We start from the raw sequence: 15,859 nt of genomic DNA on the forward strand, positions 1-15,859 counted from the left end.
TAGCTGTCTCATCAAAAGCTTGCTCCTGCACTGTGCTGAACACTTCCTGGGGCTTTGCTGAGCACCCCCTCGGGTGCTGTCACACGTGGTGACACTCTGGACCCTAGGGGACTTAAGCCTGTTTGTAAAATCAAGCAGTGAAGTGCTGAGAACGGGGCACGGCCACTAACAGCTTGCATTGATCCAGGCGTCAGGGCTGGGTCCTCAAAAAGCTTTGCCCGGTGTAAGGTGTGTGGGCAGGAGCTGTCATAGAGGTGTTTCAGAGGAACAGGGTGAGGTTTAAAGCAAAGGTTTTAAGAAGATTAGAAATACCTGCTGGGTTATGTCCCCAGCAGTGACAGCAGGAGATGCTGTTTAGGACCAAACCTGGCCACTTCCTGAAGTCCCTTTGCTGCAGAATGTGTTTTTCTTTTTACCTGTCAAAATATTACTGTGGAAAAGAAAACGAAAAAAAAAAACCAACAAAAACAAACAAACAAAAAAAACCCATAGCTAGCCATCAGCATCTTAGGGGTTTTCTGGGGTCTTTGGCACCCCAAAATGGAATACCTGTGTTGAAGGAGCTGAATGCTTTTGAGGCTGGACCAACTCCATCAGAAAGCATGGAGTAGGCACTCCATGATGAAAGTTTTTGTACTGTTACTCTGAATTGCAACCCCCACCCTTTCCATCCTCACGTGCAGGTGAAGCTGCAGTGGGGCCATCACCTGTGCAGCATGGGCTGCTGCTCCAGCAGTGCGGGCATGGTACAGCATATTCCACTCTGAATGCAGGTATGGTTTGGGGTTTGCACTGATGCTTAGAGCAGCAGTTGCCTGCAATCCAAAACCCTGTCACCCTGTCTCTCATTTCATGCTCAGGTTTATCAGCTCAGAGGCCACCTCTGAACTCCTGTCTCCTGGAGCAGTTTGAGACCCACTGCTGTGGTCAATTTGGGTCACAGTGTTTCTGGTACAAATGTCCATGGATCTGCCCTGTGGCTGTGTTGCAGATTGAATGCTGGATGTCACTGTCATCCCACTGATTCCCTGCTGCTTGCAACTCCAGAGGCTTTGGCTGAGCTTTGGGGTTGTTGTGAGTACTTTCAGCCCTTGGTAACAACATAGGTGAAAGGTAGCAAGGATGGAAAAGAAGGTAGATGGACTGGTTGCTCAGAACCAAAGCATTCATCTCTTTTCATGCTTTGTAGGTGATCTCATTGCCTGCTGCCCAGATGCTCCATGAACCAAAGGATGTCACCAACCCTCAGCATATAGATGCACTGCCCTGTGCTCTTCCAGCTGGGAATTATTTATAGCAGGGCAATGTATCCTGCAGTGGTAGATTATGTGGGGTTATTTATGGGGAGGAAGGTGTCCCACAGCATTTCTTATTTCATGCATGAACAATTCCTTTATCTGTGACATATTTTGTTCCCCCAGGCCTGGGCCTTGTCTGGTACAGAGGGCTGCTCATGGATATCAGGAGTGTTGGCGTCAGGATCTCACCCAGTTTCCATAGCCATAAACTACATTAAAATGCCATTATTTTGTAGTAGCCGTCCAGGAAGTCAAGTGTAGTGTTACCAGCAGAACTTGTGGGAGCTGTCATGTGGCTCTGCTTGAAGCCAAGGGAAACTAGAAAGGTGGAAAGGAGAGAAAGTCAACACGTGGGAAAGATGGAGGTAAGGAGGGATAATAAGATAATGACATGCCTCATAAACACAGACATAAATTCCTCCCCATCCTGCCTAGCTGAGCAGTTGTAGTCAGTGACAGGGACAGCTGCTGCCTGTCCTTGGTTGGTCCCTGCACCCAGGCTGCCTGTGTCTGGCTGGGTGGCAGCCAGTGTGCCACGTCTGTGCCCCAAACTGCTCCTGCCGCCAGCATTCACATCCCGGCAGCCAAGCTGTCCCCAGAAGAGCCTTCTTTCTCCCTTGATGCTGATGTAACTTGGCTGCTCTGCCCTGTGTTTCACCAAGGATGGAGGGGAAAGAGGAGGGAATGTTGCCTCAAGTGCTGGGTAGTTCCTCTTCTTCTTCAAGACCCAGACAGGATAAAAGAGCAGGAATTTAAATGACATCAGCAATACACAGCCAGAGCACAGCCAGCTTGGAGCTAGGGACTCTGTCCACTTGCTGCCATGTACAGCCTGTCTCTCTTAAAATGATATGTGTAAATAGTGCTGGCAGGAAGAGAGCCCAGACACTGAACTTCGGGGATTTTTAACAGGTGAAGAGGTAAAAATGGCTCTGCAGTGGGTCCTGATTCTCTCTGTACTGCCCTGCTTGGACCAACCCTGCTTAGCACAGAGGGCCGCTGCTCTGGCCAAAATCGTGCCAAAAGATGGCACAGGAGGCTGAACAAGTGACTGCAAGGGCAAATACTTGAAGCTCTGTATATGACAGCACGTTGCACCTCCTGTGTGCTGGTGTTTCTGTGTGGTGGTGTCACACCAGGCTGTGCTGCAGTCAGGGGGTCACAGGGAGGAGTCAGGGAGCATTTGGATCTCTGGGATGAACAAGCCTGTCACTTTTGGCAAGCCTTTTCGTAGGTATATTAAGAGCATGAAACACATTGCAATTGCAGCCCCTGTTCTGTGGGAAGCACAGAAATGATTTTGAGCTTTTTGATGTTTGGGATTTTTTTGGTTTTTTTTTCCCCTTTTGCCTCTTCATAGCAGCCTGGGGAAAAATGTAGGAGAGGAATGTTTGCCCTGTGCAGGATGCTTTCCTGGCTCTGCTGTAGGGATGCAGAGGAGCTGGTGTTGTCCTGGTGGGTTCCCAGCAGTGGTAATGGAAACTGCCAGTCCCCTCATCTGGATGATGCTCCAGGGACATCACCTGTGACAGCTTTGAGCCAGCAGGGTAATTGCTCACATTTGTGTTGCTGTGACATGCCTAAGCAGAACTGAAAGTCACAGCCTCTGCTTGAAGGGATATTTCTTAAGAAGTTGCATGTCTGTCTAGAAATTATGTTCCACGCACAAGCCTCTAAGAATTAATGAGAGCTTGGCTGCATAGATAGCAGTGCCACCCCTGAAGAAAAAGAGAGAAGACTGGCATGTGTCTGGGCAAGATTTCCATACTTGCCCTGTGCTGAGCTTCCAAGGAAAACTCCTTCCCACAGGGATGCATCCATGCAAAATTAGCACCAACAGCTGGTGGTGGCCACAGGAGCTGCTCTGTCCTTTCCCCAGCCCTAAGGAAAACAGGGATAGGTTTTACCTGCCTCAGCCCTTACCCCTCAGTGTGCAGGTGCTGGCACTATGGACCTCCCAAGTGTGAGTTCAGGAAGTTTTGGGGCAGCAAAGCTTTGCTTGCTCTTGTGGGAACACTAGAATTTTTTAGAAAACAATGTATTTGAAAAGTATGTGGAAAACAGAGCTTTTCCATTTCAGAGCAACACGATTGTGAGGCTTGGGGTAGTGGCCCCTGCATGCTGAGTGCTTAAGAAAGCTTGGAACCTGCAATAGTCAGTCATGTGGGACTCATGCTGATGAAGAAGGCTGATGTCTCTGTCCCCCCTCCCTTCTAGCAGTACTCTGCTGTTGCCTTTGGCTCCAGTCTTTCCACCCATCCACCCACCAGCCTTTTATTCCTCAAAAGGTGTAGAAGAATTTGCAGCAAAAATAAATGAATTTATTTTCACCCACCATCCATCCTCGTTGGCTGTGTGGGGGAGAGCTGTGCAGCTCATGACAGTGGAGGAGGGTGGGAGAGGATGCTTGCTGGCACAGCCAGAGGATTGCATGGCATGTCCTCCTTGGCAGGAGTGGAGGATATGTGGCCAGCGTGGTGCCACCACTACGGGGAAGTCCTTGGGATGTGGTGTCAGCAGCGGTGTGTGGAACTCTGAGGGCAGCCCTGTTCTGTGGGAGATGGGTAGATGAAGAATACCCTCTTTGGTCTTCAAAAGCTGGGAATCATCCTTAAATTTAGAGCAGAAAGACAGTGCCATCTTGCGTGCTTTCAGGCCCTGGGTGCCATCAGCTGAGGAGCCAACGACTGACGTTGCTGTGAAGCATGAGCAGGACAAAATCATATTCCTTGGCATGCACATCACAGCCATTTTGTGCCTTTTTCATAGGTGTGTGCTTCACAAGGTGGGTTTTTTTAATGGAAAGGTTTGGGTCAGAAGAGACCTTTAAATATCTCTCTGCCAAGGGCAGGGATACCTTCCACCAGACCAGGTTGCTCAAAGCCCCATCTAAACTGGCCTTGAGCACTTCCAGGGATGGGGCAGCCTGTGCCAGGGCCTCACCACGCTCATGGTAAAAAAAAAATAATTTCCTTCATTGTATCTTTTGTCTGTGAGTTCCTGATGCGATGATTGTGTGGTGAGGCAGCAATCTGAGGAAGTGGAGAGAGCTAAGGAAGCTGCTAGTGAGTTTTCCATGGTTGCTTCTCTTCACTTTTGCTTCTGGCAGCCCGGAAGGAGGCAGGGCAGAGTGCTTGGTGTTTGGCTGGGAACAGCTAGGGCCTGCAGTGTTTCAGAGTGGTTTTCTCAGGGCAGCCGGGGTTAAATGCAAGATGTCCATGAAGACCAGATCCTGGAGTGAGCTGGAAGGGCTTTGGATGACCATAGTGATGGGTTGGCAGAAGATGGAGGCAGGTGAGAGTGAAGGCAAAGACAGAGGTGCTGCCATGAGATGAGTATCTGGAAGGGCAGAGAGAGTTGTAGATGTCAGGGTCTGTGTTTGTCTTTGCAGCAGTGATTATTTTCAGATAGCATGTGAGAGAGTAAAACGTCAGCTCTTGCTAATAATAGTGCTGCAAACAAGGCTGTTGCTCATTACTGACAGCTGAGATGAAGTTAGTTTTGTTTCATCATAGGTATGAAAAAGTGCAAAAACAATCTATGCTCTTGAGTTGATATCCTCAGTCCAGAAAAGGTGAGGAGGAGACCCTCTCCCAGCCCTGGGGTGTGGCAGTGCAAGGTGAATTTTCCAGGGTGCTTCTAAACTGCTCCAGAGTTAAGTCTGCTGGAAGAGTGGATATGGTGAGGAGCTGCAGCTGGCTGGCATTGTGGAAAACATGGAATCATAGGATAGGATAGTTCGGTTTGGAAAGGACCTTTAGAGGTCATCTAGTTGAGTCTGGGTAAAAGGCAATCTGAGGACCTTCAGCATTCTTGCTGTGAAACTGGAGGGTTTTCCCAGAGGAGAGGAAGTCCCAGCCCAAGGTCGGCTGCATGTGGTGTGATCCCAAGACACCTTTCAGTGGCAAATCCCCATCCAAATGGAATGCAGCTGCCTGAAGCAGGGATTTGACAATCCCGTGGGGGAAAGCTGTTCCTGGGCTTGTAGCCACCTTTGGGAACTTGAGGTGTCTTTAGTAGAATGAAGGAACTGGCTGCTTGCTGATCCTTGGAGCAGACACAGACACGAGTAGAACAGCAGGGTAGAAGTCTTGGGGACTGATGGCACTGGTGTAAAGGAGAGCTGAATGCAGCTCACATTGTTTGAGCAGATGTGTCCTGTCTGTGGCTAATTATAAGCATTGTATGCACAACACACACTGGGAGATGTGCCAGATACTATTTCTTTTCAAGTTGAACTCAAAATCATTATAATTAAGCTTTAAAATTGTAAGTAAAAACTAACAAGGAGTGCAGGTTTGCTGTCGTGCTGGTTGCAACTGGATCCAGTCCCTGCTGGGATGGACAGGTGTGGGGTGGATGGTCAGAGGGGCTGGGAATGTGGAGGGTTTGGTGGCTCTGTGGTAGCAGGTATGTCCAGATTTGGGTTTTAAATATTCAGAATACCTCAAAGTACCAGAAACGTGCCATTTTACAAATGTGGGAAGTGTTGCTGAGTGAGCTTTAGCACCCTCTCAGGTTTGGTGGGCACAGAGGAGAGGTGCTTGCTAAGAAGAGAAAATAAGGAATAAAAGTGGGAAGCAGTCGTGGAAGCAATTGTGTAACCTTGGGTTGAGAGGAACCTAGGTTGTTTCTCTGGTTTGAGGGGAAATGAGGCAGACTTGCTGAAGAGACAGCTCCAGGAGGAGTCGCTGTGCATGGGGCTGGATGAGGGGGATGTGATGGCTGTGCCACTGGCTGCAGCCCAGCAGACACCAGTATCATGGATGCTTCATGGCACTTTTGGGGGCTGCCCCAGGACTGGTGCCCCTGCTCCTCAAGCACAGGGAAATTCCTGAACCTCCTTTTTGGAACTACACCACAGCAGGGGTAGCCTTCCATGTAGGGTGAGGATCATTGTGGCCCTTACGTTTGGCGTGCTCACCATGTAGCCAGAGGTGTGATGAAGTGGGCTCAGCCACTATGTGATGAGCGCTTTAAAACCAGCAGTGAGCTCTCTACCCTGCGATTTGTATGCAGAGGGAAGGGTGGCTGCTTCATTTCAGTGCTTGTAGGTGTTCGTCTGGGGTCGTGTCTGAATAAATCACGTTCTGAGCTCCAAGCGAGCACTGGGGAACAAGCCGCACTGTCAACGCAGCAGTGAAACAGAGACATCTTCACTGCTCATGATAAATGGGTCAAGATGGGCCCTGGTGTTTTAAAAATTAGCTGTTGACCTAGATAGCAGCAGCGTGATGACTTGCTCACAGTGGGAGCAAGAGCTAGCGTCACTGGAGCTGCACATTCCTCTGAATGTGGGTATGAGCCCAGTGTGCTGAGGTGAACCTAGGCTGGTTCCCTACCCCTTGTTTGTAGCCAGCTTTTCCTTGGAAGCTGAGTTGTGCTGCAGGGGAAGACCTTGGGCATCTCTTTTGGATAGTTTCATGGAGTCACAAGGTGCATGTTTCCTACAGCAGCTGCAAAGGCATCTCCCACCACCCCATGCCTTGCTCTCCTCCAGTGAAAAAGTGCACTGAGTTGTCTTACTCATGTTTCCCCTGTTTTTTCAGGAGGGGTGGTCCTTTGCCCCCTGAGCATCCCCCCTGGCCTGTATATCTCTGGTCTTACAGAGATGTGCCATGCATTTCGGTTGGAGCAGTTGGCAGTGTTGGTGCAGAAGATGGAGCTGCTGACTAAGTCAGGTTCTCTTCTGCTTAGCAGCTGGGAAGAAGGCCATTGCCTGCACCAGCCATTTCTTCTGTCATGGGATCTTCTTCCTCTGGATGAAGACATATTGCTCGAGAGCAGTGGAAGTCAGTGCTTTTCATCTGGGCAAGAGACCTCTCAGTGCCTATGGTTGGCTGCTGTATTGAATAGTGGATTTATTAGGTGATAATTAAGCAATGGGTCAAGCCACACCTTGAGTATTGTGTCCAGTTCTGGGCCTCTCAACTTAGGAAGGATGCTGAGCTCTTTGAGCATGTCCAGAGAAGAGCAACAAGGTGAAGAGTCTGGAGCACAAGTTCCGTGAGGAGCAGCTGAGGGAGGTGGGGCTGTTTGGCTGCAGAGAAGGAGGCTCGTGGGAGAACCTTCTCACTTTCTACAACTCCCTGACAGGAGGTTGTAGCCCTGTGCATTTTCCTTGGGGGAACAACATTTCTTTCACACTGTCAGGGAAAAAGAGTGTTTTGTCCTAATTTATGGAGGTCATTAGTCCTCACGTGTGAGGTTTTGAACCCTAGGCTCTGCTTGCTCCCAGATGTGTGTTTGGCACTTGTCCATCGGAGGTGGCCGGTGACTACATGTGCTGCTTTATCTCCCACAGGCTCCTGCTTCTGGGTTGCCGTCCTGGACGGCAACGTGGTGGGAATTGTGGCGGCGCGGGGCAACGAGGAAGACAACACCGTGGAGCTTCGCCGCATGTCTGTTGACTCCAACTACCGTGGCAAAGGGATCGCCAAGGCCCTGGGCCGCAAAGTGCTGGAGTTTGCCATGCTCAACAACTACTCCTCCGTCGTGCTGGGAACCACGGCCGTGAAGATGGCAGCCCATAAGCTCTATGAGTCCTTGGGGTTCAAGCACGTGGGTGTCGTCGAACATTATGCCCTCCCAGGGATGACACGCTCCTTACTGGAGAGAATGTTTTTCCAGGTCCGCTACCACCGCTACCGCCTGCAGCTGCGGGAAGAATAAAAAAAACCCCACCAACCAAAACAAAACAAAAAAAGAAAAAAAAAAAATTCCTCTTCCTCCCCCTCCAAAAATAATAAATTACCCTTCTATTTCTCATCACCATTTATTTGCCAATTTTGGGTTAGAGTTTTTGTACACTCACGTCACGTTTTGGTTTGCTCCGTTCAGCTCGATGGGCCGGCCAAGCAGCGCCCCTTCCTCGCATGCTGTAGGTGGTGGTGCTGGGAGTCCTGCAAGCCAGCGGGGTGGAGCGGAGCACCGGCCTCTCCTTCCCAGGTACCTCCGTAAAGCACAGAAACTTACTGCGAAATAGTACAACTGCTCTGGTGTACATAGTCCTCTCCTTTCCCAGGTGTAAGATAACATAGTGATGCATTCATAATAGTGCAGAAATATTACTTGAATGCAGTTTTCAGTATTTCACGCATCAGTAAGTAGAATATGCATTCCTCTTACCGTAATCTACTGGTTAATAGTTTTCAGAGAAAAGGTGGGGGGCACACCCTGCCCTCCTGCCCCAACCCGCTTGCTACAATGCATGAAGAGGAAAGCGCGTGCACGCACTCAAACACATCGCACTGCCACCACGGCACTGGTGTTGCACTTTTTTTGGATGTGCCTCATTCTGCCAAATGTCTGAGAGACCTCGGGTGCATCCGGTAACCACAACTCCGCTCCACCTCCCCCTCCTTCCTAAGCCAGCACAGACTCGGACCGGCTGAACTGAGCCCCATTGTACCATAGCGTGAAGTTAAGATCAAATCTAAGTATCTCCTGTGCTGTTCTGTAGCCACACGTAACCTGCAGTCCTGGGCCAGACTCCGCATGTGCGTTGGACTTTCTCTTTGCTGCCTTTTGGGGGTTTTTGTTTGTTTTCATCTTATTTTTAAGGGTTATTTTTTGTTGTTGTTGTTATTTTTGGTTTTGGCTTTTGCTGAATGGTGTCGTTGAGGCGTAATGGAGGCTGCAGTTCCTATGGCAACACATTTGCACATTAATGTGCACACCAAATCTCACCACTTCAGAGAAGCAACGTGTGACAGATAATAGCATTTTGGGGAGCACTGGGGTGGGGGGGGAGCGTACTTATTATCTTAACCAGCTGCTTGTTTGATAAATGTAGATGGCCTCACTGCAGCCTTCCATCAAAGGTAATTAACTGCTTTAATGATGTCAGATTTGTGAATTGTACAATGCAAAAAGCAATGCAAAGCAGATTTGGCATGTGTCTGTACCCGGTATGTATGTACAGTGCCTGCCAACTAAAGAATAACCAAGACTACAGCTTCTTCTAGCCTGAGATATCAACTTTTATAACTTATTTAAACAAATAGCAACTTTGCATGAATTACATCTTGGGGAAAAAGAAGACTGGTAGGTTTTAATTTTTAAAGCGTGGTACCAGAGGTATTAGAGAAAACAATTTTTGGCTGCACTTAATTTCAGGTGGGTAAAGGGGTTTGGCTCTGCTAATACATTTAGAGGGAAAACCCCTTTAGTTACTGGAAAAAAATGTTATTTTATGAAGTATTGCACATGTGGTGAGGGGGGAAATGCCCTCACCTCGTGGCAATGAAGTTGGTGAAGGGGTAGAGCATGTGTTAACCACGCTTGCAAATACAATGGAAGAGTCAGCAGGAGACCTGCAGAAGGAAGGAGCCTTGGGGTGTGGGGAGGGGACAGGAGCCCTGGGGCAGACGGGAGGACAGCCAGCACAGACCTTGGAGATGGGGTGCTGTCTGTCCCACTCCTACCAGGAGCTACCATTTCCTCTCCAGCCAGAAGCTTTCCCAGCACCGAGATGTGGGTGGTGATGCTGATGGAGAGCAGAGGGGAGGGGGCTCAGCCCATCCCTGCAGGGCCATGGGCCAGACACTGATGCTGGGGATGGAGGAGCTGTTTGGCACAACCCCAGTTGCCCTTTCAGTGCTTGGCTTGGGTGTGGTCTAGCCTGTGAGGAGTCGGAGGGGCAGAGTCCAGCAATAATGGGGTAATGAGGATGGTGAAGGACACTGTAGCAAGAGACCATGAGTTTAATTAACAAAATTTCTGTATGGGGCACTATATTTTTAAAAGTCTTTCTATGCTGTACATTTCTCCTGAAGCTGAAATAATGTACTGTTGGTAGGGGTTCTTGTATAGTGTACAGAAATCGGCAGAGTATTTTCTTGCTGCATTCAGTGATTTATTAACCGAAGTAAAACAGACAAATATAAAGCATTAGCAGAAGTTGAAAGAAAAAAAATACAAAAGTTTGTGCCTTTTTTAGTTTATTTTTCTGTTGCTATATAATCACTGCACTAAAACCTTTCCAGAGGGGTAAAAGAAAAAAAAAAAAAAAAAAAAAAGGCAAAAACTAGTCTCTTAATAAGGGAGGAATATGTAAAGTCTAAATTGAGCATTAATTTTTTTATTAGGCTATTTAATTAAACTAATGTTACTGGTTTTATTTGATACCTGTGCCTTTGAAATAAAATTCCACATCCTGTCAGAAAATCCAAACCTGGAATAAATCCCACCAGATCCCACAGACACAGAAGTACCATCAGGTTTACCAGTATTTTCTTCTAAAATGTGTAAACTTTACCTGATGATATTACAGTATCTGATCGTAATACCTGTTGAGTTTCCTGGTGAAGAGGTGCTTTGGAAAGGGGTTGGCTTTGAGGGTGCTGTCTGCATTCCTCCTCAGCACACGGAAATGCACTGATAAGGATTGAGTTGTTGCCACTTGGCCGGTAGCTGCCAAGAAAATTTATTCCCTTAATGCTTCTGCCAGTTGCTTTGTGACCAGGCTTTTGGAAGAAATCCAGCTGGTTACTCCCAGCTCTGCAGCCGGGACAGCTTGTTTCTGAAGGAAAGGGCTGGCTGCCAAATAGGCTGGGATTTGGTCTCCTTGGAAGATGGTGCAGGCTGCCAGAGCTGCATCCCTGGTAGCAGCAGTGGGACAGAGGTGCACAACCTCCTGTGTTGTTGCTGCTCTCCCACCCAGAGCTGCCAAGGTTGGGCTTAAAAGCCCCATGATACTGTTGTTTTGTCTGCATTCATGGGAAGTTCCCTAAATGTGATAGCTCAGGCACAGCTCTGGGGTCATGGTTGCTGGGTTCTGGACTGTGCCAGGCTCACCTGCTGCTGCCAGGGAAGCGTGTGGACAGACCACAGTGCAGCTCACAGGGTGACACCTCGAGGTCGAGCTGCTCTGCATCTTTTCAGGGTGCACTGGCTTAAATAAGGTGCTTGGAAAAGATTAGCACAGCTCTTTCTCTGGGCCTGAGCATCATCTCCTGACTGTCCCCATCCCAGTTCAGTGGCTGAGAGGGTGAGGAGCAGCATAAGGTGGTTGTGGGGTTGGTCCCGAGCAGAAGAGGTGGTGATCTGGGCCTATTGCCAGTCCTTGAGTCTTGATTGCAACTTACATTAGAGAGATGTAAGAGATAATAATAAGAGACTTACATTAGTGTGAGATGGGAGGGGATTTTCCTGATTTATTTTGGGGGTTTCTCTTTCCAAGGACAACGTTGGCAGGAGTATGAGGAAGAGTGGAGCATCTCTTGGGTTTGAGCCCAAGGTTGGTAAACGTAGTGGTTAAGTAAGACCAGTTCAGATTTAGGTGGAGGATGTCTTAGAGATGTGAAGGCACTTCCCACAGCTGCTCTTTGCAGTGCAGGTGGGCTGTCACAGCCCCCTGCCCTTGTGCTGCCTGCAGAGATGCAGTTTCCTCACCTGCCTGCTCTCTCTTTAGAGTGGGGGTTTTTGCTAATCCCTGTGCATTAGACACTGCTCGAGTGTCCTTTGCTTGGAGGGGCTTGGGACAGAACCCTTGCTCCCTGAATAAAGCACTAGGTGTCATGTCCAAAAGTTAAAAACAAAAACAGGAAAGGAGAGAAAATTTGCATTACTGTGGCTGAGGTCCACAGCCTTGGGGTTGCCCCAGCCCTCCAGCCCAGTCTGTGGAGTGAGTGGGAACTCACTCCCTCCCACTCCCTGTGGAGTGAGTGGGAACTCCCTCCACACCCTGAGCAAAGTGGCATCTCAAGCACGTTATATTTGGCAATAAGCTGACTGGGAAGCTTGGCCCCTGAACAGATCCAGGCTGATAAGCTGAGCATTCAAACCAACAAAGAAAGTGGTTTCTAATCTAACTTGAAACCCTTAAATTTGTATTTGTTTTAAATACATGCTGTGTTTTCCCTCTGTAAAGCAGGCAGCACCTGCAAGATGCTTAGGAATGGCAGCTGTGTCTCTGCTGGGAGATGCAGAAAAGTCCAGGGCATTGTCATCAGTGGAAAGCTGTTTTCCCTCCCCTCCGTCCCTGTGTATTATGTGGGATGCTATCTCTGAGAAAGCCTTTACCTTTCTCCAGAAGTGATCCTGCTTCTTGGTCCTGTGCCTGTGTACAGCCTGCAGGACTCATTTCAGAATTGCCTTTCAGCAAATGCAGGGGGCAAATGATGCTGGGGACATCTGTCCCTGCGGTTGGGACCTGGGGTCGTTTTACCTGTGTTCCTCCCCATGGGAAATGAGGATGATTCTTTAGGTCATGATGTCAGAATTTAATAGTCCCTAGGTGGGAGAGGCAGAATTAAGGGTCAGCAGTGGCTGTTGGGGTTGGGATGTGCCTGGTGGGGTCCTGGTGCTGCACACCTGCAGCAGGAGCAGAAAGTGTTTGGTGCCAGGGGTGTCTTGGGCCCTGTCCTTGCTGTGGCCAGCTGGAAGAACAGAAAGTCCCGTGGTCAGAATTCCCAAGGGAGCTTGTGGTTTTGCAGAACCTTGTCCCAATCCTTGCTGCTGCTGTTGCTCACTGATCCACATCCATATGTGATGCAGGTCTGCTGTCTTTTAATTTGCCAGATTTGCTGGCTAAGGTACAAATGGATAGAAACTGACTGCAGGGACTTCCAAATTGCCAAACACACAAAGGCAGGAACCAGCTCTGGTTACTTCTGAATTAACAATCTCGCTTTGGGTGTGCTGGGGCCTGTGTTTCATTAGTGCTGGTGTGATGCTCTTGGTATGCACTCTACTTAAAGCTTAATAAAGGCATTTTAGTTCGACACTTAACTGGAGTCTTGCAGTGGAATATACCACAAAAAGAAAATGAATTAATGCTAAGTGTTAAATAAGCTTTAAAATGCAAAAGGAAATGTTTTTTTTTTTTCTCCCTCAAAATAGATCCATATAGAATCTTGAAGAGAAATTGGTGTGCTCTTGCATCCCTCAATCATAGAGACTATGCAACAGAGCTTATGCTTATCTCCCACCAAAACCTGCTACCTGAATGGTGCTTGGGGAGTACCTTTCATAAAAAATAAATCAGGAGATTAATTTGAAGAACTGAGAGTTTAGTCAAAACACAGTATTGTTTAAAATAACAAGCTCCAAGTCAGCATTTGGAGTTTGATCACAGTTAAAATCGCTGTTCAGTGCTGTCCTTGTATTGCACAATGGCCACCTGCAGGAGAGAACCTGCTTTTAACATCTAAATAGTAGAAGACAGACCTAGTGAGACCAAGAGCATAACAAATACATAATGCAACTGTAAATTTATTTACAAGTAACACAAGTTTGAATGCAGAAGCAGCTACTGCTATGTAAGTGTCATGAACTTACAGCTATTATTGTTTCTAATTTCTTTTCCTCCAAAGCTTAATCCTTTTGCCTTGTAATATGTATATTTGATTTTTTTAATGTAATTAGGTTTAACAAAGCATCAGTTGCTTTGTGAGTTGTACTTATGATTGTGCTGGGCCGTTAGCTTTAAGCAGTTTGTGTGCTTGTGTTATTTTATTAAAGCAAAAGTCTTCTTGAGACAAATGCAGTAAAGGAAAAAAATATCTTTGGTAGTGTTAAGCAGATGTGTGGTATGCATTTGGAAAATGTCCAATGTCAGTTAAGAAAAACCAACAACAACAAACAAACAGGCTAAATTGCTTCCCAGAACTGCTCATGTTTAAGGCAGTGGCTTACTCACTCACGCCTAAATAGAAACTTGGGTTCCCCCAAACAGCCTCTTACTCTGCATCTCCTCACCGTTGTACAAGACTAATGTGAAATGAGTCTTGTGTTTTCTATGTTCAGCATAGTATGTACTGTACTTTGTAACGGGAAGTGGCTACAAGTCCTCAAAGAAAAACAAACATATTCTAAAACAGCAATAATTACCGCTGTAAAGCAAAAGAGCATGTGGGGGAGAGCCCAGGGAGATAGTTAATGAAGGTGATGCTGTTAGGAGCACACTGGCAGCAGTGTGTTCCTAAGGGGTGCTGTTGCACCTGGGGAGCAGGATTAAGTACTAGGGAAGGCCATCAGTCTCTGGAACTAGATGTCACCTTGGCAGAGAACCTGCCCGTGTGGGATCCCTAGAGCTGAGTCATTGTGAGCCCTTATGCAGTGCAGGCTTTTCACCGGAATTAGTGGTGAGTTATTGCAAGTACCATTCCTGGTGGGAGAGACAGACATAAGGGGGATCTGTCAGAATCACACAGAGGAAAGTAAACACTTACTGCTGCAGTCTTGTAGCCCGGCATACTCTGCTACTGCACTTCTGGGGCTCAGCAATGGCATCAAACAGAACCAGTGACTAATTTTCTGTGGAGGGAAGCAGGAGTCAGCTCTGTTGGAAAGCTGTTTGCATACCATCAAGGTAGCAGTGCAAACCGTTCCCCTGGCATGGCAGGGTGTTGAGATGTGTGCAAGTTTTCCCTTGGTGTGCTTTAGGCTTTTGAGCTCCAGCCTCCAAAGCGTGACCCCGATGCACCAAGGTCTCTCCATCCACAGAGCCCTGGGAGCCAGCCAGCTCTCAAGGGGCAGCAGGGTGTCCTCAGGCAGGGGCAGGCCAGGTGCTCTGGACAAATGACTTGTAGGTACTTAAGTTCTGTTCCTGATGGCCGCTGTAACTGTGAAAATTAACCAGACCTGCTGTGATAAATTTGGTTATATAAGGTTTATTTGGTTAATTTTTTATAAGTGAAAACTGAAAAGATGAAAGAGAATTGTAATATGAAAGCAACTGCTGTAAATAATGTATGAATGAATAAAATCTAAAACTTATGTCAGTTTTTTCCTAAACTGTACTGCTGTCAAGTTACTGATATGCAGATGGTGCCTGCATCTTTTCCAGCTCCCCAGCTCCAGCATGGGCAGACACCCCTCATTCCTGCTTCCGTTGATAATAGGGACATCTTTTTGGGCCTCATGCTTGTCCTTAGATTGTATTTCCATGCTATTCCAGCTCATACTGCTGTGTCCAGAAGCTGGACGCAGTAACTGTGGAGACAGCCCTGCCTCGCCTGTGGGACCTGACCTCGCCTTGGCCACCAGGCCTAGGGCTGCCACTGCCACCTGCCTCGTTGAACACTCACCCCAAATCCCCCCTGAGACCAGAGGTAGCCCTGAGGAATGTGCCCCTGGAGAAAAGGACAAAACAAAACCATGCAGTGTCTACTCCCTGCCACCAAGGCCAGAAGGTGATGGAGTGAGTGTTATTGAAGAGGATACTTTCATGGTGGGGGGTTCCCCAAGGCCTCTTTTTCTTTCCTGCACCTGTAGTAAAAATTAAAAATTATACCTTAGGTAAAAAAAACAGCATCAAAGGGCTGTTCCCCACTCCTTGTGAAACCTACACGAGGCTATTTCTGACCATCTCTGGAGCACCTCTGTGGGACCGGGAATCACTGACCTCCTGTTTGTGGAGGGGAAACAGGGCTCCAGCCTCCAGTCACAATTAGATACACTTGAAATAAACTGATTGCTGATGAGACGGCCTCTGGGGATATCTGTTCCTGAAAACCAGTTTCTGGTGGCAGTTATAAATGCTGCAGGAGTGCCCTGCCAGCCAGCAGCTGAGGGACACTTACCCAGCAACACCTCCTGGCAACCTGGCTCTGGAC

The 15,859-nt window shown here is 47.9% G+C and overlaps 1 protein-coding gene across 1 annotated transcript in view; it reads left to right on the forward strand.

Annotated features, from left to right (window-relative positions):
• Window positions 1–11,162, forward strand: part of NAT8L (N-acetyltransferase 8 like) — a 29,258-nt gene extending 18,096 nt beyond the window's left edge. Inside the window, exon 3 of the mRNA XM_066317373.1 lies at window positions 7,603–11,162. Coding sequence (XP_066173470.1) covers window positions 7,603–7,970 — 368 coding nt within the window. The 3' untranslated portion in view covers window positions 7,971–11,162. The remainder of the gene's footprint in view (window positions 1–7,602) is intronic.
• Window positions 11,163–15,859: the final 4,697 nt, after the last annotated feature.

This window comes from Sylvia atricapilla, chromosome 4, assembly GCF_009819655.1.
Source record: "Sylvia atricapilla isolate bSylAtr1 chromosome 4, bSylAtr1.pri, whole genome shotgun sequence".
Lineage (NCBI taxonomy): Eukaryota > Metazoa > Chordata > Aves > Passeriformes > Sylviidae > Sylvia > Sylvia atricapilla.